This window comes from Giraffa tippelskirchi, chromosome 3 (genome assembly GCF_054371585.1).
Source record: "Giraffa tippelskirchi isolate mGirTip1 chromosome 3, T2T-mGirTip1v1.2.pri, whole genome shotgun sequence".
NCBI classification, from domain to species: Eukaryota; Metazoa; Chordata; class Mammalia; order Artiodactyla; family Giraffidae; genus Giraffa; species Giraffa tippelskirchi.
The window spans coordinates 179,232,822-179,255,582 of record NC_137277.1 but is presented as its reverse complement, the minus strand read 5'-3'; the positions used below and the strand labels follow the sequence as shown (position 1 = coordinate 179,255,582).

General features: G+C 38.3%; 1 protein-coding gene across 50 annotated transcripts in view; it reads right to left on the bottom strand.

Moving 5' to 3' along the window:
* PUM1 (pumilio RNA binding family member 1) overlaps positions 1-22,761 on the bottom strand; it is a 121,597-nt gene that overhangs the window by 48,839 nt on the left and 49,997 nt on the right. For 23 of the 50 annotated variants that reach the window (XM_081586076.1, XM_081586079.1, XM_081586094.1 and 20 more), the window contains exons 4-7: positions 19,051-19,159; positions 17,903-18,081; positions 7,880-8,046; positions 5,589-5,859 (exon numbers count right to left, since the gene is read on the bottom strand). In XM_081586076.1, the coding sequence (XP_081442202.1) occupies positions 5,589-5,859; positions 7,880-8,046; positions 17,903-18,081; positions 19,051-19,159 (726 nt within the window). The remainder of the gene's footprint in view (positions 1-5,588; positions 5,860-7,879; positions 8,047-17,902; positions 18,082-19,050; positions 19,160-22,761) is intronic. The other 27 variants (XM_081586078.1, XM_081586089.1, XM_081586103.1 and 24 more) reach the window with 2 other exon arrangements.

Here is a 22,761-nt window from a genome sequence, read left to right as displayed (position 1 = left end):
AGCTAAAGTCAGCATTTCAACAGTGACTATACACATGATGCTGACAGAATAATCTTCCTCTCATTTATAAACTGAAAAGAAAGCCAAGAATTTTAAACACCTATATTAAAACTATGCAAACTCAGTCTCATAAGAATGACATTTAAATCACTACCACACATTAAAAAGCAATGATTGCCAACTTCCTTTGCCATCTGACTAAGGCTTTCAGAGTATTGCTTCTCTGTTAAAAATTCATGCTTAACAGATTAGAGTTTCAGTACATCAGTACACAATTTTGTAAAGCATGCCACATCGTTAGGCTATTTTTACACTAACTGAACCCTAAAATAAAGAGCATCAACAATTAACCAGATTAACCCACCTGATTATCAACTTAATCTTGGCTGTGGTTTCTGTTACATGATTTTAATATAATGAAACCTAGCAATAATTTTCTAAAATATATTTAAACAGAGATAATTTCATGGCTATTTACTGTGTAAGCATCATAACACAAAACGGTATGAACACATTACATATGAACTGTTCACTGAGTTTTCCAGGATTCAAGAGAAGACAATGAGGAGAAGGAGAAAGTAAGGAGAGTGGTATCAATGAGCATTTCCAACCACCCTAAATTAAAGGTTCCTAACCCCAGACCTTTGTACCTGAGGCAGGTAAAATTACTGTCATGAAATTTATCATGTCTTTCAATTATTAGTATAGGCAACAAACCACATTAAATTTAGTCACACTTCTGTGATTCAATCACAAATAGAAATCATGTATTTTACAACTCCTAGACATCTCACAATCTTGTTTATGCTCACCATCATGGCCAGTACAACTACCTCTATCTCATGCATCATATGAAAAAGAAGCAAATACCCATCATTCATTTTGCTCTTAAATACTGTTATAGCTATTTTTATATAATTGGCTTCTTTTGTAATCATACTTACACTATACATTTTAAGACAGTATTCTGAGAATTCAGTCTGAGATCTTACCTAACTGTCAAGGGGTTCACGGCACCATAAAAGGAATCCCTGCTATAAATACATCTTATAAGATGATGTCTTATAAGATGATGGTTAAGATGATGGTTCACAGTGATTACATAAGTAGCTTAGCTATCCAAAACCAAAGTATCCCTAAAGACAGTCTGTAATGAACTAAATGAAAAATACCTTCCCTGTATTTTCAGGATGCTCTATATTATGTATCTAAATACAGGCTGATATTAACAGTCTTATGAAACCAACTTATTACCCCAAATGAAATGAAATAGGACACAAGAAGGATTTATTTTGTCAATTATCAAACCAGATCCACTCATAAAATCATCAACATATCCTACCAATTATAGCAAATAACTCCAAAACTCCAAACTTAAACCAAAAAAAAGTTGATGCCCATTTAAGAAAGTCATGATGAAGAGCAAAATGTACAGGAACAATACGTGCTACACTAGATGTTCAGTCCAATCCTCACAATCATTAATATTGTCTGTACTCAGTCCTGGCTCTCAATGCCTGTGACCTGGACTCAGTAATCAAATGCATCTATTTCTGTTTTCCTTTTATGTGTACCTTCTACTCTTACTAACCTATGATCACACCATCGTCTTTTCCATCTCCATAATTCTGTTCTCTTAACTGCAGGGATATACATTCCATCTCTCATTCAAGTTAGGTCTATACAAACTTGGTCTTCAATGAGCCTTCCCCTGGTCTGATAAGATTCTTGACCAACCAATTTAACATTAGTTCCTCAACCGTTCCATAACTGTTTTATATACTGTAAGACAGTCTTACTACGAACATTAGCTCTGTTCATTACGGACAAAACCTAAAGTCCCTGCAAGGATACAACAGTCAATAGTTAACTGACTAATATGGACAAAAAAATGTCTAAAACTGCTTCTAAGCTAACACTCGGCACAAAAAAACTAAATCATGATAATTAAGTCATCACTTCTTAAAATGCCTTGTTAATGCCTGTGCAAGAGCACAGTGAAGTCGGTAAGACTCACAACACTATCTATGTAACCTCACAAGTCACCTCTTTTCAACCTCAACTACCATCCAGGGTGACTATTTCTATATTATCTATTGAACACATATGATAATGTCTAATTTTAAGCTCTCAGTTTACTATTTTCTCCACTGGAGTTTTCATTCTTTTCCTGGTATAAATAAGTCTTGCAAAGCACAGCTCAAGATCCATCTCTTCTGTAAGTCCTTCCTTGCCTAGGAAACAGTACGCTATCCCTAGGATGTGGGCATAAATAGTCTCATCACTTGTCATCAAGTATTTCCTTATACTATCTAAATGACCAAATGAGCCACAATAACTAAATTGAGAACCATGGGGTTGGGGGAAGTCTGTTCCATTCATGAGAGATATGCCTGACTACAGGTAACAACAAAAAATAAAAACAGAAGGTTATAATCTGCAATCCACAGATCTGTGATCTCCATCAAGTTATGCACAAAATTGAGTCTCAAAAGAATCATGTATGTTTTTTTGATGTGAGGACTATGGCTTTTGATCAGATGGCAAAAGAGGGCTGTGACACTAAAAAGGTTAAATACTGATTCAGGAAATAAACTTCCTGGCTATTAAAAAGGTCCCATTATTTGTCTATGATAAACAACCTAGTGGGCTAGACCTAAAGGACTCACATATTAGAATACATGCAAGACCTCAAAGAGTGGCCTCCAAACCTCTCCAAAGGCTAGCTTTCAATCTTAGTTCGGTGAAGTATATTAAATACAGGGGATGTTCTGAGATAATGTAACAGGGGTGTGGAAAAGGTTCCCTGAAAACGTGGTCCATCAAAGCAAAAGCAGAGGACACAGAGAGATCAAGACCCCATCTTACCCTCTGCTGTTGCTGCTGCTAAGTCGCTTCAGTCTTGTCCAACTCTGTGCGACCCCATAGACGGCAGCCCACCAGGCTCCCCCGTCCCTGGGATTCTCCAGGCAAGAACACTGGAGTGGGTTGCCATTTCCTTCTCCAATGCAGGAAAGTGAAGTCGCTCAGTCATGTCCGACTCTTAGCGACCCCCTGGACTGCAGCCCACCAGGCCCCTCTGTCCATGGGATTTTCCAGGCAAAAGTACTGGAGTGGGGTGCTATCTTACCCTCTAGGTGATTACAATCTAGCAGAGGGCTATCAGATAAGGAGACATCATGACTCTTTTTCTCAGAGGAAGCACAAGGCACTACAGAGACAGAAATGACTACTTTTTGATTTAGAGATCAAAAATGGTAAACAAAACAAACAAACAAACAAAAAACGGTAATATAGCACTGGACCTTGAAGAATGAGAGCCATTTTAATTATTAGAAATGGAAAGAGGAATAAAATCTAATGAAAAGCAAAAGGGTAAAAAGGAATTAGAAAGATAAAGTATAGGAACAAACACCAATTTCCAGTAGAGAAAGGGTTCTTCCATCTTAATAACTACTGGCTTTTATGCAGCAGCCTTTGGGAAGATAAGGGTCCTGAGGAGTCTTGGGTCAATTTCTAGGCATGCTATCAGTACAACCAGTATAAGAATGTGTACAACCATCTACTCAAAATAGCAAGAGTTATGAGCCCATGGGACAAAATAACAATAATCACATCCTATGATGCTGGTGTAACTGTATAACAATGATCCTATATTGCAGGAACCAAGACATGCATGGAAAGTCAGAATTCAACAACAGCTTAACTTGCAAAATAATGGCATTTGCTTCCAAAAACTGCTGAAATGTGATCCATGGTGAAGGCACTCCAGGTTTTATAAATCTGAGCAGGTTGTGTCTTTGATGTAATTGTGTGAACTATTTGTGGGCATGCAAAAGTACATTTCTGTTCAAGTTCTAATAATTATCCAGCCTCCTCAAAAATTGGTAAAATTATTCTGAAACCCAAGTTCAGTAAATCAAAAGTGAATTCCAACTCTGATTACGAGATAACAATTAAATGACAGAGAATCAGAATGTCATTCATAAGAGGCTGGAGACAAAACACTTCTTAAAGAACAAGCAAAGAGTCAGACTGGGTTAGATTGGGAATGGAAGCTAAGAACCAAAAATGGCTGCAGATCTCAGGGTTGCCAGGGGAAGTTCGATGAGACAATAAAAGAAAGAATTCAGATAAAATTTTTTGAGATAACTAGGTTACAGGAACTTGATTAGAAACAGCCTACACTTCACATACCTCAATTTTGATAGAGAAATTACTACACTAATATTCTAAACTGGACAAGTTGAAGTCTACACAGTAAGAGTGTGTCCCTATGTTTGCTGATGTGCCACAAAATATCTTTAAGTCTAATATTTCCTCAGCATCTGAAGTAATTTCTGACTTCATTCAACACTGCTATTTTGAGGATTCATTGTGAAAAAAATGCAAATATATAAATAAGACAAAAAGCACAGAAAGTCAAATTTCCATGGAAAGGTGAGCATATCTATTGGGAACTACACGGAGAACAGTGTACACTGTTAGTTCACACTCTCTAGAGAAAGACTTTGTTAATTACACCTAGGATATCCAACTGATATGAACACAGAGTGCATGCACATCACATCATCCCTTAAAGGGGTTTGTTTCTGTAAACTTCACATGGTTAACTGTATTATCCAGCTATCTATCAAGCAAAATTCACTTAAAATCAGCCATTTAAGACAACTAAAGGGACAGTGTGGTACAATTTGATCTACAAAGACCATAAGCCAACTTCCCCCATAGATATATAATTTCTAAACTACAAAATGAGATTTTAACTTTTCAAACCTAGAAATTTATATGTATGCTCCAGACTAAAATTAAGGAGTATCAGAAACTGATGGCCCATCAAACTGCTTGAGGCCACAAAGGAGAACTTGTGGAACTTAACATGAACAGGAAGTTACCTGCCCCCTTTTCATTAATTTGGCTAATTTTCCTTAAATAAAGAAAAAAATTAAAAAGAAGAATCTGTAAACTCTAGAGAGAGTCATACAGTGTCTTCAAAACCAGAGGCACACATAAAATATACTCCAAGGACTTATAAATAAAAGAAGAGCCAAATAATTTCACTGCAGATTTTATTTTGAGTGATTTGTGTTTTTCCCCTGATCACATGTTAACTCTTTTGAAAGGTATGACATACATCTGTTATCTGTAGTAACTCACTTAATTAAAAGACAAGACTAATAAGACATCTGGCACTGGACTCCTGACAGTGGCAGACAACAGAGTTTACTATTTTAAAAACAAAAACCAACAGGATTACAATCACATTAATCTTCAGTGAGATTAACATTCAAGAGGATTGTGTTACAGGAGGTAACACTGCAACAACCCCTCCCCAGGCCCTGATAAAAGAGAGGAGCCAAAGGAATTACACAGAGCAGGGTGGTCTCTTGTCAGCAAGCCTCAGCATGGGAATCATGCTGGAGGGGAAGATGCAAATGCTTTATAATCCATGTCACTGTTGGATAAATAAGGACTGGCCACCAAAAGCCTAAAATATTGCCACCTTCCTCCCATCCCCCCATTCTCAGTTACTTAAATGTTGCTGCCTGGAGGGAGAGCAGAGAAAGTGACAGAGACACACACAGTACCTGTTGTTGAGAATTGTAGTCAAAAAGTCCCACAGTTGCTGCTGCTGAGTCCACAGGTACCTGCGTGCCTGAATAATCAAACTGTAGAGGCTCCATGCCCACATGTTCCATGGGGTCCAAGGGGACACTCTGGGACTCCATGTTGGAGAAATCCTCCACAGGCTTGGCACCATTGGTGCTGGTCAGCTGGGCTAAACCCTCAGAACCATTCTGGTTTGGACCCAGAAGATCCACTTCATTAGCAGAGTTCTGGCAATTACCAGGGGTACGGCTAAACAGAGAAAGTAAAGGGCATTAAACCTTATTTTAAGTGGGGAGGGACACTACACCAACCTAAGTTTAAGGACAATGTCCTTGACACGGCTTAGTACCAATAGTATTTAAAACTATTTTGAAAAAATGACCAGAGACCCTTTACGGTGCTTAAATGTTACATCCTATAAAACGACTCTTCTATTGCTTGCTTCCCACCACAACCCACCCCTTAAATTTATATTAACTGCTATTAATTTACCATCTCTTTTACCAAGGGGCCCAGATGTGAGGAATACTGGATGAACGGGGGGTGGGGGTGGGTCGTCACTCTGTGGTATTCATGATAGCAGGGATCCCAAAATACAGGTAGTAAAACATGCCCCCCAAAAGCAACATCCTACTCTTTAAACAGTCAATAGACAAAGTAGTTTCTAGGGAAAGTTCCACATCTGAGAATAATTCTATTTAAAAAAAAAAATTTTAATAGGTGAAAAATTTTTGTTTGTATTTCCTAGGTACCACTGGCCAACAATAAAGCTGACTCCCCTTTTCCTTTCAAAGAAACCAGAATCAAACCATTACAAAACAGTACAAAATAAATTCACTTTTTAGGATAAGCTCCTGATAAGGAGTCAACTCTAAGAATTAAAATATGACGATGTAATTTATCATCTGACCCAGGACACTCCTAAGAGGAAAAAAGGGCAGTATTAATAAATATCTTGGGACAGAGATATAAACAAATACTGTCCTGGGCAATCCAGGACACATGATCACCCTATGCAAAAAGACAGCAGAACTATCTAATTCCAATTCAGATTAATATTGAATAACATTATATTCTAGTCAGGGAAATATAGCCTGTGACTACATTTTTAGCCTAAAAGAAATCCTATAGCTGGCACAAATTAAAGCTCTTGTAGTTCCTTAACACACACACACACCCTACTACTACTACCATCTGCCCTGGAGTCAAATACCACAAAACAATACCACAAGCTGCTGTGAGAGATTCAGGATGGATACCCAAGCTCATTTGAAAGACCTGAGGTAAGTGTTTATTACTCTGTGACTCAAATTTCTTACAAAGACTAATTCTTTACACCCATGAGATGCAAAAATTAGTTTAGGAAGACTAAACAAATTAAACATTGTTCTAAAAGGAATGATCCCCTCCACATACACAATATTTTAATTTTGGCTTTGCAGATTATTAGGATAAGGGATGCTGTGTGTGTGTGTTTAGACACACATTAGCTTTAGACTAAAATTATTAAAAATTAAATTCTCTACTGGACATCAGTGACTGAGGATAAAAATCCTCAGTCAAAATTTTTTAAAAAAATTAAAACTCACATATCATCATGTAACAAAGGTTAGTTACATAAATGAAGAATACTTGCCAAATGTGGAAGACAAACATGGTATCATTAATACTGTGCATATTAAAATTACAGGGTAAAACCTGCAAATCAATTATGACCAGAGATGGAATGAGAGGCCTCCATGGAAGGAATATGATTAAGAACAAGTCACTGGAGCTGTATCTCTGGTTCTTCAAAATGAAGAAAACGATACCTGCCTACCTCAAAGGGAGCTTATGAGTCTCAAGTGAAATAATACTTAACTGATCTCAACTGTTTTTCACTCTTCCTTAATATGCCACAGTAATATGACACATTTCCATTAGTTACCATGATTTCTCCCAAGATAATGATTTGGGAGAAATCCCAAGGTGCTCATCCCAGGTGATTTTGAAATTTGAGAATCAATGAACTGATCTTTATGAAATCATTCTGCAAATTATAGAGCTCCATACAAATGGAAAGTCTATTGTTTTGGCAAAACATCAGGTATGGACAGATCTTAAAAAGTTTCACCTTAACAGTTCACACAATTTTTGTGGTATGGTCTACACTAGTCCCAGTTCTTTAAAAAGACACGTAGGGAGGGAAAAAGAAAACTAAAATCAAAACTAAATCAAAACAAAAACCCATAGCCCCCACTCAAAAGTCAGAAGTGTAAAACATACAAACCTAAAATCTTTGACGTCTGCGTCAATCCCATTCTGCACTGGTAAACCATTGGTCTTGTCCATCACATCACCCTCCTCCTTCAAATCTCCTAGCTTATCTCCATCAAACGTACCCTTGTTCTTCTTTTCACCTTTGTCGTTTTCATCACTGTCTGCATCCCTTGGGCCCTGTTTAAAAAATAGCTTCAGCTTCACTAATCATCATCAACTAATAATAGCGGGCAACCACTGTGGACACCAGACTACACTAGATGCTAATTAGTACAGGATAGTGTCCATGACCTTTCAAGACATTACAATCTAATTAACAGACAACACAGAGGCAGGAACACTGCAGAAAGTCTTGCCAAATGGGGGAGACAGACATACATTTATGTTACAGAGTTTAGGACAGTTTTATCATGCCCAATGTTCCACCACCCCATTTTTTTCCTTTCTACCAAAAGCCCAACCACAACTTTGTATTTCTTGGTTCCATTTCTCTACTCTAAAATCTAACTCTCTAGAATAACATGGCTCCTAATAATCCCCAGGAATTATAGCTAATATTACACTTGGGAAGTATTAAGCCTACAAAATGAATTTCCTACTTCAATTGCCTATGTAAACTCCTTCCTTATTTCTGAATATGGGGCTAAGTGTGGCCCAACATCATTCCAAATCACTTACTCTATACACTTCATGTTGGGATATATGCCCTGCCAATTTGAACCACATTCTCCCCAATTCCACCCAATGCCTCACCGCTTACTGAAACAATAAATCACTAATCATCCTTAACTTTTTAATCCTTCAAAACATGTTAAATCTAACTAAAATTCTTTCACAAAGAGTACTCTAAGTGTTTCCAGTTGTCATCCACTCCCTGTCCCACACATACCAAGGATTACATGAGAACACGTTAAGGCAAATCATCGATACAACAGAGTTTATCTCTGAAGCACTTCAAACTACAAAGACTGAAAGACTGGACCTAAATGGACTGATGTGGTGCCAAGCACACCGATGTCCTGTTTTTTAAAGAAATTAAGTCTGTCTCCTCTTACCAACAGTCTAAGTTAAGACATGAACTTTTAAAGCAAATGTGTCTTGATTTTCAGAATGAAAAGAAGGTTTGGTATAGTGACTTGACATGGTATAGCAAGCTTTGCAAAACCTTACCCAAGGGTTAAAATAATTTTTGCTTTTGTAAAACTAGAGAGAGGTAATCTTGCCTGTTTCCATCACTGACTTCTGATTTAAGAAAGAAACAAACAGACCTAGATCAAAAGAAAGCTCCTGGAAAGGGTATGATCCAATCAAAAGATGATGAGAACTACTGCTCAGCATTTCCAGTCACCACAACCAAATTTCAATGGGGAGGGTGGGGGCCACAAATGGAAGATAAAGCAGCAGACACAGCTGTGAATGGGTAGGCCTGCAAATGCAAAATAAAAAGATGCTCTCAAAGTAGTTCTTAGCCAGCCTGACACAGAAAGACCAGACACAGGGTCCTTGACAATCTTAGACCTTTCAACAACCAATTCAAAGCCCATTTTGCTTTTAAAACCATCCTCTGCTCAAAAGTAACACAGAAAAAGAAAGATTTCATGGCTAATATGAATAAAGGAACATATACCAGAAGGAATTTAGAAAGGATATACCACTTAGTTTCATGTAGCAGCAAGATGGTAAACTATAGTTTTGGCAGCAAATGAGATGTAACTTTCACATCTTCCAAGTATAACATTGATACTGGTTCAAAGAGTAAATGAGAGCCAATTAAGCATGACACTGAGATCCCAAGCCAGACAAAGTACAAAAGGATTCTAAAGACAGAAAGTGCTTTCAAAATGCCCAGAAGTAAAAGCTCCCTCTTCCTGCAAAGGTAAAACTGACAGAAACTATGTAGTAATTTTCATATCCCCAGCACTGAATACACTGCAGGACAGAAGTTCAAAAAATAAGATAAAGAAAACAAACAAAGAAAAACATCCTGCAAAACTGAACTGCTAAAATAAGAAGGATCCTCCCATTCTACTTATCATCAGGTAAGAGTCCAAGAGGTGGTAATAAACAAGTCCACCTGAATTAGATACCACTAACGTCAATAATTTTTTAAAGTATTTTAGGATCATCCCACCAACACACTTAAATAATCTTCCACAAATCTACAAATCAAGGCACTGGCTCAGGAGCGACATGCAGCTCAGCTCCAATTTCTCACGAGGAGTTCAGTCTACAGGAAAAAATGGGAAGGAAATGCAATAAAGTAGCAGTAGAAAGTTTCACCAAGCAAACAGTCTGGGTACAGAAGAGGCTCACTCACCAAATCAACATTTTTCATGATCTTTCCTCAGTGACCCTTCACAAGGGCTTGCTGAGAAGCTGCTCCCCCTGTAAGCCAACTGCCCTGACCTGAACACTCAGTCACTGATACTTACTTTCTCAATTATACTGCCAAGGGCTAGATTTTCAAAGATGTCCCTGGGATGGGCTGGTTTTTGTCCGTGTTATACCATCTATTTACATAAAATAGTTACCTAGTTTTCTACTCCGACTAGGCTATTAATGCCTCAGCAAAACACAGAACAGGTAGGATGACTTCTATATCTGATTTCGATGGGCTATAGGGGATATTTCCATTAGGCAGAAAGTCATGAAGATGAACATTTATGATGTGTAAACTTTACTGTACATGGGTCATAAAAAGTTTTAACAAATTCAGTAAATCAACAAAAGCACTAAATTAAAACAGTTGACATGAGGTCTGATTTATGAATGACACCAAGAGCACAAGTGGGAAGCTATCCTGTCAAAAGTCTGTTATTAAAACAGAATATATAATACAGAGTTGGGGATCATAAAAATGGTCTCTTAGAAATCCGAGGACCTTAGTGAGAGAGAATAAGGGTATATTTGGGCTGCTCTGTTTTATGGAGTTTTAAAACTTTTAAAAGTTTTAAAACTTTAAAGTTTTTTTTAATGTTTAAGGTAAGGTATTCTTTTAGGAAACTACTAACCCAGATTGCACAGAACTTACAGTCTATCTCAACTGCGAACATTTACTGGACTTTGGACAGGTCATTAAACCTGAGTCTGAGTTGTCTTATCTATAAAACAGGGATCATTTTGTTTAAAACAGAGTAGTCATAAGCATCAATGAAATGATGCATATGTAAAAGTTTATTATAAAGTAAAAAACACTGTATACAAGTATGACACTAGTGAAAACTATGCACTGAGGGAATATTTATGTAACGTGATATTAACATTAAAAATGAAGGCTCTCAGTAAGTGGTTTAACTCCAATAAAAGTGTACAGCCAATCTGGCCCTCCCAGATATACTGACCTTTTCACAATGCAGTGGCTCTATGGTTGGTATCAAACATCACAATCTTTTAAAAATTTGCAAGTGACTGGGCTTTCTCCCAGAGATTCTGATTTAACTGGTCTGCAGAAGCTCCCACAAACCTAAGTTTCTCTTACAATAAGCACTCACAGTTGAGAACCACTATGTGTGTGGGTGTGTGTTATGTTGCTTCAGCTGTGGCTAAATCTTTGCGACCCTATGGACTGTATGTAGCCCACCAGGCTCCTCTGTCCATGGGGTTCTCCAGGCAAGAATACTGGAGTGGGTTGCCATGCCCTCCTCCAGGGGATCTCCCCCACCCAGGGATCAAACTCAAGTCTCTTATGTCTCCTGCACTGGCAAGTGGGTTCTTTACCACCAGCAGCACCTGGGTAGCCCAAGAACGATTAAAATTAAGTCCAAACAAGCATCCTAAAGACCGGAGTTACGTTTTTCTTTTTTGTCACATATTACCCAGCACAAATTAATACTAAAAAGCCTATTAACTAAATGAAATAAAAAACAAAGATGGATTAATAGTATCCTCCCGTTCTAGGCTCTGTTTCGATGAATTTCAACTCAAAACTATAACCCAAATATAGCCCTCAGAGAGTGCTCAAAATGCAAGAAGCCAAGCCCAGTCAAAATCCCTAGAGTGGGGCCAAGGAGTGTTCTTAAGAGATCAGATCACAGGTATACACATTAGAACATGTTCTGTTGCCTCATTACCAAAGAACCGAGAGAAGAGCAGAAAACTAGGTACTGTGGAGATCAGAGTCATTCAGTCTAGTCCACCTTTCTCAAAAGGGGAATGAATATGTCAGGGAATATTAATTCAGAATGAAGTCAGAGAAATGAAAACTTAATTTTTCCTGTTACTGCAGATATTATACCTCAAAGCTCCATGTGGCAGAAGTCACATTCAATGAGGTTAGTAATCATTCTTTTTTCTAAAAGGACTATTTATGTATTTGCTTGATACACCAGTCCAAAAACCATCACATTAACTAAAATATTCGTTTCCCTGTGTACACTTCTCAAATTTTCACAAAATGCCACCCAAAACCAAAATGTCAACTTTCCTTAAAGTTCAGCAGTTTTAGCTTCACTAGTAACAAAGAAATTTCAAATATCTAAAAAAATGAGTAAAAGTTTGAAATTACTAGTCATGAATTACTTTTAAGTTAATATACTAAATATAATACTATTGTGAGAAACTAATAAACAAGCCAGTGGAGCATATACTATGGCTAAAAGATATGAATTTAGAACACTATGAATTCAGGTCCCATCACTTCCCTTCTAAACCTCATTCTCCTCACTGATAAATTTTCATAGGGACAACAACATCTACTTCAAAGGGTTGTTTCAGGTATTAAACAAGGCAATTCATGACTGTGCAATTCCTTTTAAAAGATTCTTAAAAATATTTTATCCAATTTTCACATTTTGCCCGTATACCTTTGTCAGACATAATCAGTCTCACTCACCTCCACTACCCCTAAAGCTTCAAACTTGCTTGATACCTTATGTTTCCCCCTGGAAAGACTATGGCTTTCATCATTAACCCCTCTGTCCCAGTAACTTTTATGAAATATCTGTACACAATCAAGCCACCAACTATTGTGTGTGTGTGGGGGGGGGGTCAGTTGCTCAGTCATCTCTGACTCTTCGCAACCCTAGGGACTGCAGCCCATCAGTGTCCTCTGTCCATGGGATTTCCCAGGTAAGAATACTGGAGTGGGTTGCCATTTTCTCCTCCAAGAGATCTTCCCAACCCAGGGATCAAACTCGTGTCTCCTGTGTTGGCAGGCAGATTCTTTAATGTTGAGCCACCAGAGAATCTCCACCACCTATTATTACATTTCATCAAATCTGAGGTACTATCAATTTATAAGACACAGCATCATCTTATGTGCTGCTAAAAAAGGAAACACTGCTAATTAAAACACATCCAATTTCAAATGAACAGAATTTGGGAGGTATGCACTTTAGAAACAGTGGAGCACAGAATATACCATGCACTGTGTATATGATCACCCAATTCCTGGTGTGCAAAAAGATAAGAAAAGTGTTCCCCTCTGTTGTACCATCACCAGATCCAGCAGGAAAAAAGAGATGAAAACCATAAAAGGTTTTCTGAAAATTGCATGGCTTTTTTTTTTTAACTTTTTTATTTAGTCAGTGTCTAAAAGCTTGACATTGCAAAGCAGAGCACAAAGACTTCTTGTTCAAGGGAAGCTCAAGTCTGAAGGGGCTACATCCTGAGATAAAAGTTTCTGAATTGAAATCTTTCAATAAAACTATATTATCAGTATTTATGATACTTTAATTGTATCTAAATCATCTATGGGTCATATCAAACTGCAGCCTTTGATTCAATAGTCTGGAGTTGAATCTGAGAGTTGTCAATTCTAATAAGCTCCCAGATGCCAATAATGCCACTGGCCCAAGGACTACATGGCCCAAGATTTTAGAAGGCTTACAAAGTATTTTCATATATTATATACTACATAGCCATATGAATTAGACTTTCTGCAAATGAATAAATCAAGGTCCAGTTAAGACTCAAGTCCCTGCATTACATTATACAAAGTTTTTAAACAAAATCTACTGAAACAACACTGACTGCCTGAAACAAGGGCACTGGAAACTAGAAAAGCAAGTTATCAAGTTTTGTGACCTAAGTGAATTGCTATTAGTGTGCATGTAACCTCCAGGTCAGAAAGCAGCCAGTCTCTACAAACAAGCAGAAAGGTCTTCCCAATATATTTTTTTTCTAAAAATCTTTTCACCCAATGGCCTAAAAACATAGTGAATACATATGACTTATAACCAACCAAAACCAGGCTCTGTTTTATTTCGGGGTGTTTGAGTGGGCGGGTAAGGGGATGTCTTTATCCAGGAATAAAGGAAATAAAAAGGAAATAAATCAGATTTAAAAACCTGACTCTAACTTAACTGGTATTCTGAGTTTTCCCATTATTCTGAAAACTGCTACCCTGAAGTTTCTGATTCATACTTGGAATACTACCAAAAATTTCCAGTGGGTGCTGAGAACAAAACAATGCTGTCGGATTCTTATCATCAGCCTGCAAGCACTCTTATCACAAAAGCCAAAATGACTAAACTGAGTCCATTTTTACATTCGAAATGAACTTAAGAAAAGCTCAGGAAAGCTAGACAGGGTAAAATACCTTCATTCAAGCTTTAACCATAAAGAAAACCAATGTAATTACTTTAGTTCTAAACCCCCTTAACTCAATGGTTCATCAGAGTCTGGCTTATCTGTTGTCAGTTATCTGGGAATAGCCCCTTAGTACTTGATTTGAGGTGTACATTCATTACGCCATTAGGCATGATGTTTTTAGCTCTTGGGGGTTTAAAATAGGGCTTCTCTGAGGTTAACCAGAAGAAATGCTGGTATGACCACCTAAAAAGAAAAACATCTGAATGCTCTAATCTGTAAACCACCAATGACTACTCTTTAGAACAATTATCTACTGGAAACAGATATTGTCTTCCTTGGTCTCTGAACTCAGCACTCTAAAAGGCAAGATAGATTTTTTCTTAAAAATAAAAAAAGGCTCACCTCTTCCCAGAAGATGTATGTATACCATGACAACCAAAAGTGATGTATGTATACCATGACAACCAAAAAGGTGACCAGAGTTGTGATCAAATGTCACCTTAACCAACAGACAGCAAAACCAAGAGAAGCACAAGATCAGCAGGAAACAACCAAAAAGCTGATAAAGCAGATCACTGATCCCAGTTCTCCATCCACCAGAAGATCAGATGTGCCAACGTGATGGACTGACGTCATTGGTCAGTCTTCCCGTATCACCGTTTAGGTGCAACTCAAGTCAAAATACAGGATAACGTTTCATTACACACAACCTTCCTTCTGAGAAACTGGAATACAGATTTGGAGAATTTTCATTTATCTTTATGCAAACTTCAGAAACTCAGTAAAGCAGATGCTTTTTAGAGAATTCAATTTTCTGACCTCTATCCTGAGGTCTTAACTTCCCCTGGTAACAATACTATAAAAGAGCTAAAAATCACCAATCTCTCGAGACAAGTAAGGATCGAAGCCACCTTTACAAAATCAAATAAAGATATGGAATACAAAAGACACAACTTCATCACAGATTAACTAATGAAATAATAGTTTAAAAAGGAAAAAAAATAAATAAATCAGCCCCAGTGTTTTATCTTTCTCCTACTTCTAATTATTTTTCTGCTTCCTACAAACTTCATGGCTTCCCTCATAGCTCAGTTGGTAAAGAATCCACCTGCAATGCAGGGGACCCCGGTTTGATTCCTGGGTTGGGAAGATCTGCTGAAGAAAGGATAGGCTACCCACTCCAGTATTCTTGGGCTTCCCTTGTGGCTCAGCTGGTAAAGAATCCACCTGCAATGCGGGAGACCTGGGTTCAATCCCTGGGTTAAGAAGATCCCCTGGAAAAGGGAAAGGCTACCCACTCCAGTACTCTGGCCTGGAGAATTCCATGGACTGCATGGGGTCGCGAAGAGTCGGAGACAGTGACTTTCACTTTCACAAACTTCACAGTAACCCAGGCACATGTCTGGTGGCTAATGCCCAAGACTTAGAAGCTGGTCACACATGATAGAGAATTCATGGCAAGAACCTTAGAGGTTCCAGTTCACCACAGTAATGATTTAGCTATGATTTTTCTCCTATAGTAAATAACTATAAGTTATAGGCAGAAGTTGTGCTTCCCTGATGGCTCAGAGGTAAAGAATCCACCTGCCAACGCAGGAAACTTGCAGGAGACATGGGTTCAGTCCCTGGGTCGGAAACCCCTGGAAGGAAATGACAACCCACGCCAGTATTCTTGCCTGAAAAATCCCATGGACAGAGAAGCCTGGCAGGCTACAGTCCATGGGGTTGCAAAAGAGTCAGATACAACTTACCGACTAAACCACAACATAGGCAGAGGTTAAAAGGCAGCACTTCCTCATGCACTCAAGATGAGCAAATTGTGAGAGGTAAGAAAAAGAGGTGAGCTGGGGATAAGTTGAAAGAAGAGAAGTAACACCCTTCTTCCCATGAGACAACATGCAAATGATCATTTTGCCTGATCCCATTCCTCACATCCAAAGGGTAGATCTTATTCTTCCCAAGGAGCCTCTTGGGAAGGTTCAAATACAAGCAGTATTTTCCAATCTGACCTATGAGCCACTGAACCTGACCTATGTCTCTGCAGGGTCAAAAGACCCAGAAGTTAATCAGGTCAACTTTGGAACAGCTAGTATGCAAGAATCAAGACAAAATCATCAGTTTGGTCCCTTGCTCTTCCTAAATGTTATTATAAACATGAATGAGCCTGTTCTGGCTTAATCCTCAAACCAAACTTCTAGGTGTAGAGCTGGGAGAAATCCAAACCAGCCTCTTAAATAAGCTCATTTCACTCCCCCTGTCCCTCTCTTTTTTTTTTGGTAGAATCAAAAGCTCCAGCCACATGCCAAGTGCCAATGTCCACTGAAGCATTACCTTTGACATGGGTAGAATAAAGTTAACTCCAGGTGGATTCTGGTTACCTTGGATGACACCTGTTATTTTCCTGACGACCAAGTCAACAATCGTTCATTTAGTGTCCACTAACATGTTAAAGAACTGAACTTTACACTTGAGAAAGCTGCACCAAATATGTACTGCTGTTGACACTAAATAAGTTTCAAGTGGAACTGGAAAAATAGAACCAAGCCTCGGACACCTAGCAACAGATGTCTAATGATAAAATACTAACAATAAATGCTATTAAGAAGGAAGGTTTCTTAAAATGACTGCCAGCAGGAGTATTAGCCCAAAAAGACTTCAGGGAGACAATGCTTTGAAAAGGTACAAAACATGATGAGTCAGGAGAAAAGTAAGGAAGATAGAGTTAGGGTGCCTTTCGTGATCTTCCTAGCTATGACTTGGAATATAAAACCAGTCAAAGAACACAAAATGAGGAAGATTCAAACAGAAATGCATCCTAAGACTTTTAGATCTATAAAGCCAACAGTATAAGAAAGAACTAGTCTTGAGAAAGGCTATCGAAGATGCTTAAGGAAGACTACTTAAGACTTGAAAAAGGGAAGAGGCTACCGAGATGCTGCGTTGCCTAGAATTTAGCATCAGAGAAGTCAATGGTGATGAATCTGAAAAAATTTGCAACACAGAATTAACACAACTTCTGATTTCCTGATAGACTGGGTATGAGAAGCAAAGTTATTCAAAGAGGGCCAATGATCATTCCATAATTAAAGCTTAGCTAGCAAAAACAAGAATGAACCCACATTATCTGATCCATTTTAAGGATCCTCGGGTATTATCAAATCACTGCTCTAAGATCTATTCCCTATTGACATTCGCCTTCAGCTTTGTGTTAATTCCTTCTCTTTTTGTGTGTTTTCTGGAGGACCAATGAACTGAGACCTAGATTTCAGTTCTTACCTCACATTACTATAAATGAGTCCCAAAAAAACATCATTTCTCTATTTTTAAAAAGTTTGGTTATATCTCCTGCTGTGTTTGCTGAGATCTAATTGCAATAAAAGTGTTCTTAAAAACTCTGCAATTAGTGCTGTGAATATCTAAGGAAACTAAACAGGCATGTTTTTCTTTAAGGGGAAGGGGAAAGAGAGAGAGAGATAGGAACAAGTTCCTCAAGCCAACTTACAAATCCTCCTTTTCTTAGACAGGAATCGCCCGGGGATGAGCTCAATACATACTCCACCATGCTAACGCCTAGTCCCCCACTCTCCGACCGTGGGGACAGTACAGAATTGACCTCACTGTTCACATGGAAACTCTGACCAGGTCTTCTCTGCACCATGATTGGCTGGGAAACTGAATGATCTACAAAAAAGATACACAAGCATGATACAGTGCAGCCAGAGGCTCAAACAAATTACGAGCGATGTCTCACGGATAAACCAATGACTGGGAATCAGGAAACCTGGCATGGTTAATTGAGCCAAAATGTTGTATTGTGTTTTCCCTAAGTATAATATGCTACCTAAGCTAATGAAACAGAACACACCCTTCATATATCCAGGACAGCAATACAATAGTTCACATAACTGGTTTATCTAGCTAAGTGGACAAATTAATGTTTACCCCTTTCAAGTAGCAGAATTCCTTTTTAATATATTTTACTGGTAATGTCACTAAAAGGAAATGAGATTTTACTGCCCTTTTTAAAATAACAACATAATCTGATCTTTTCTGATGACCACTGTCATCTGAGGTTCCATTCTTACATTGTGCTGTAACACAGCACATCAGCTTTTGAATGTTCTGACTCCTTCCTCCCCATCATCTGTCATTTCTTTCTGCTGTCAGTGTGGCTGCCTCTACAAGTTCTCCCCGTCTCTCTCTTCAGGGGTAGTCAGTCAGAAATGCATCCATGCCCAGTGACTTATTTGGCCCCAACCACATTTTTAGATAGATCACCCCATACACAGTACACAGGGGCAATGGGAGGAGAAAGAAACATGAACTTCAAATGGCAGGCATGGATCTTCTAATTCCAAGTATGCTGACAGCAGTACAGAACAAGAGGCTGTAGCTGAAATTACAGTCATTTCAACTAAGACCATTCCCCTGTGGCTAGCACTTCAGCAAAAATATTGAAGATTTGATTTTGCATTAATTATGTTTTAATAAATTACATCATATAAGCTCCTTCATGGCAATTATACTACAGGACAGGACACTGCTTGACATGCTTATGTCACTGATGTAAAATTCATGACTTGCCAATTGCTGAGGAAAGGAGCTCTAAGACAGGCATAAATCACAGTACAGATGCTAGATCTAGATTACCTGATGTTCCCCAGGCACTGTCTCGCCATTGATCACCCAGGAATATTCCTTTTGGTCCATCTTTGCTGGATTCATCTGTTTCCCAAAACTTTTTACCTGGCAAGAGCTGCTGCAAATTAAAAATAATAGATGCTTTTAAAGAATTCATAAAGGATGAAAGTACAGCAGTCAACACTTTCTTTTAGACAAGGGTACTGAAGATGCTCACGTGCCCTGAAGGTCTTTAATTACAGTGTTCTGACTCTGCAGACTGTCCTCAGAGCACTACTTAATCTTTGGTAAAAGTCACAAAGAGGCCTAATGCAAGCAGGGCTACAGATCAACCCATCACAATACAGGCTCAGCTTAAACATCTGGAATTATTCACTTAATCTATGCCAAGATTTTTAAGGGGGGAGGGAGGGGGACTCATATTAGATCTATCAGCTAACTGCTCACTAAGAAGATTCCTACTGAAAAAGAAAAGTATCTACAACTATTGAAAAGGCTACTTCTGCCTACATTTTACTAACTGACCCTACAAAGTTATTCAAGCTTGGGCATGAACTCAGACGCCAGCTATGGAACACTAGAGGCAAAATTTACCTCCTTCATACATAGAGATTCGTTTAAGCAAAACATTTTCAATACCACAAAGAAAAAATTAAAACAAACAAAAATCGACAAAAAAACCACTTCCTAACCACAACACTAACCTATTCCAAGATTTTGGAAAGACAGATCAGTTATTCCCCCATTACTGGAAGGGAAATTAAAATCTCCTAACCTCAGTTAATCTTAAGAATACTTAGTAATGCCATTAAAGTGACTTCACAAAACATTCCATGCTTCCTAGAAATGCAGGCATCACCAGCTTTAAATTAACTTCAACCAAAGAAATGCAAACCACCCTTCAAGCAAAACACGTTACAGTTCTGCACACAATCAAAGCATTAGTGACCCAAGCTACAAAGTAAATTTCCATTACTATCCCATTATTCTTCATCCGCTTTACTCACTAACAAAACGTCCCTCTTATTTATCCTGTTTTCACCTCAGCTGCTACTAGTCAGACAAGAAACTCACAAGTTTGAGATAATACTTCATCACTGCTTTTGAGCATAAAAGAACACACCTGAAGAATTGAATTTCTCAGAGGAAGAGAATAAAAAAGCAGAGAGTCCAAAACATTTGCTCTCCTCCTTGACAAGGTTTACCTTACCTACTTATACCCTATAACCCAATGATAAGGAGAAACATCTCCACTCTGCTCTCACTAAAACGAATCTCAGCTTTCCAGTCCAATTTCTGGGTTTCTCAGCATCAATTTATTTGACTTCTATGAAACTATCTGGTAGACATGGGTTACTACCTGAACCAAAGCAGTTTCCCACTTATTTTTCAGGCCCTAACATTGTTTCCTGGTCCAACAAGGTCATGAAAAAAAGACCTATTTTGGTCTGACATTTAATTGCACAGATCCACTGGTTTACTTGATGATAAGCAGTTATAAGCAGTCAATTCCTAGTGTGCCTCTAGGGTTCATTCTCTCAAAGAAACAAGGACACAGCTGGTCTGTTAACTTGAGGGACAATGAGGACAGGTGGGAGCAAGAGCCCAGACCACAGCTAAGCAATGGAGTCAGGAAGCCCTAGACTAAACAACTTTGATGTGTCCTAGGACAAAATGCAGGACTGCCCTGGGCCTCATTTTCTTTGTACTAATGAAGGAGATATTTTTCAGGATGCTGTGATGATTAGATATTGTAGATGTGTGCCTAACACAATGTCCACCACAAAGGAGGTTCTCAATAAATGTATTCAGTGGCATTACACCAAGGCAAAACAGCTGTAAACCGCAGAAGGGACAGTGAAAATTAACGTGCACTACTAATGCACAACTCAAGAATTCTTGTTTTTAAACTTCTTTTTCTCCTCTTAATTTCAAAAATGCCCTCTCATAAGACTACAAATAGAATTTCTTTCCCTGTTGGTAGATCTTTCTCCTGTATTTCGTACAGATTGTGAGCAAACAAGAGTCTGCATCAACTTCCCTCTGCACCAAAAGAATGTCAGCACAAGGGACACTTCACCAGTCGGTTAACTTTAGTCTCACAGACTGAAAAGAGAGCAAAGGTGATGAAATACATTCATGGCACTGCTCATCCCACTCAACACAAATTTGGAAATCTTTACTCAAAACTCAAGCTTCTCTAAGCACCAGCCTCCATGTGCAAACATAGTCTGTCCATAATTTGTCAAACTGCTTACTGAAAGCAGTAGCCTTTGAACTCAAGGCTTCAAAAATGACTTCTAAGACCCTGTCATCTTTCACTGTAGCTTGCCAGGTTGTTATAACACGCAAAGCCAGTAAAACAGGTCCACATAAAGCAAGCCATTTTCAGGTCAACTTCTCTCAAAAGGAAACAATAATACAAGAAACATGTAGAAAGGTACTAAAAAGCAGAGACTGTATTTCAAAGTGGTAACAGATGCAACAAGTCTCAAAGGGATACAGTTGCCCCTTGGTATTCATGCAGGATTGGTTCCAGGAGCCTCCTTGGATACTGAAATTCTCAGACGCTCAAGCTTTATATAAAATAATGTAGTACAATGCACACAATGTGTACATATTAAAAAATTCAAGACTCCAATCAGATACTAAGAGGAAATGGTGTCTCCCACCATGAACAGTATCTATAAATATAAATCCTGAAGAGATGCTAGGAGCAGTCCCAAAAGTACTAAAACCCCGTACGATCTGGCGAAGTAGCCAAGAAGATCAATTAACTATTACTAATAAAAATGGCAGGGAATGAAAAGGAAAGTCTGTAAGAGATAAAGAAAAGGAAAGTTGCAGCAGAAGGCGATAACAAGTCAATTCTAAAGTCTCTGCCTCTAGGTCATCAGTCCCTTATGTAACTCCCCCTCTTCCTTTGACTGTGGGCTGAACCTAGTGACTTGCTCCCAAGGAACAATACAAAGCAAAAATGACAGGAGTGTTGCTTTCAAGACTTAAAATACTGACTCCCATCTTGTTTCTGCTCCTCTCTCACCCCTGCTCCTTTCTCACTTTAATGAAACTAGCTGCTATATTGTGAGCTGCCCAACAGAGAAACACATATGGCAAGGAACCATGAGAGGTCACTGGACATTAATTCGCTAGGAACTGAGGTCCTCAGTCTAACAACCTGCGAGAAACTTAATCCTGATATCAAATATGTGAGTGAGCTTGGAAGCAGTTCCTTCCCCAGTTGGGACTTTGAGATGACTGTAGCCTCAGCTGGGGCTGAAATCTTGACTGCAGCTTGTCAGGTACCCTGAAATAGAGAATCTTGCCAAGTCATGACTGAGATCCTGTTTTGAGCCACTAAATTTTGGGGTAATTTGGTAAGCAGCAATAGGTAACTAATATAGCTGTGAATATACACAAGGGTTTTCTTACATTTAAAATATCTTTAAGATTTTGTTTTCAACAAGCAAGTATTGTTCTACTTCTAATATTTTTTAATTTGGAAAAAATTTCATCTGTTTCACTTTGTCTTATAGCCCTTCTGCAATAAAAAAAATTACTGGTTTTTTAAATTCTGCAAAATTAAATGGACTTAGATATGTTAAGCTTACTGAGAATTAGTAGCAATCACAAAGCCAGTAGTCATCTAAAGCAAAGACACCGTTTGAACCTGATCATACTAAAAGAAGCTGTAATCTACTGAATATAAAACAAAGTGAT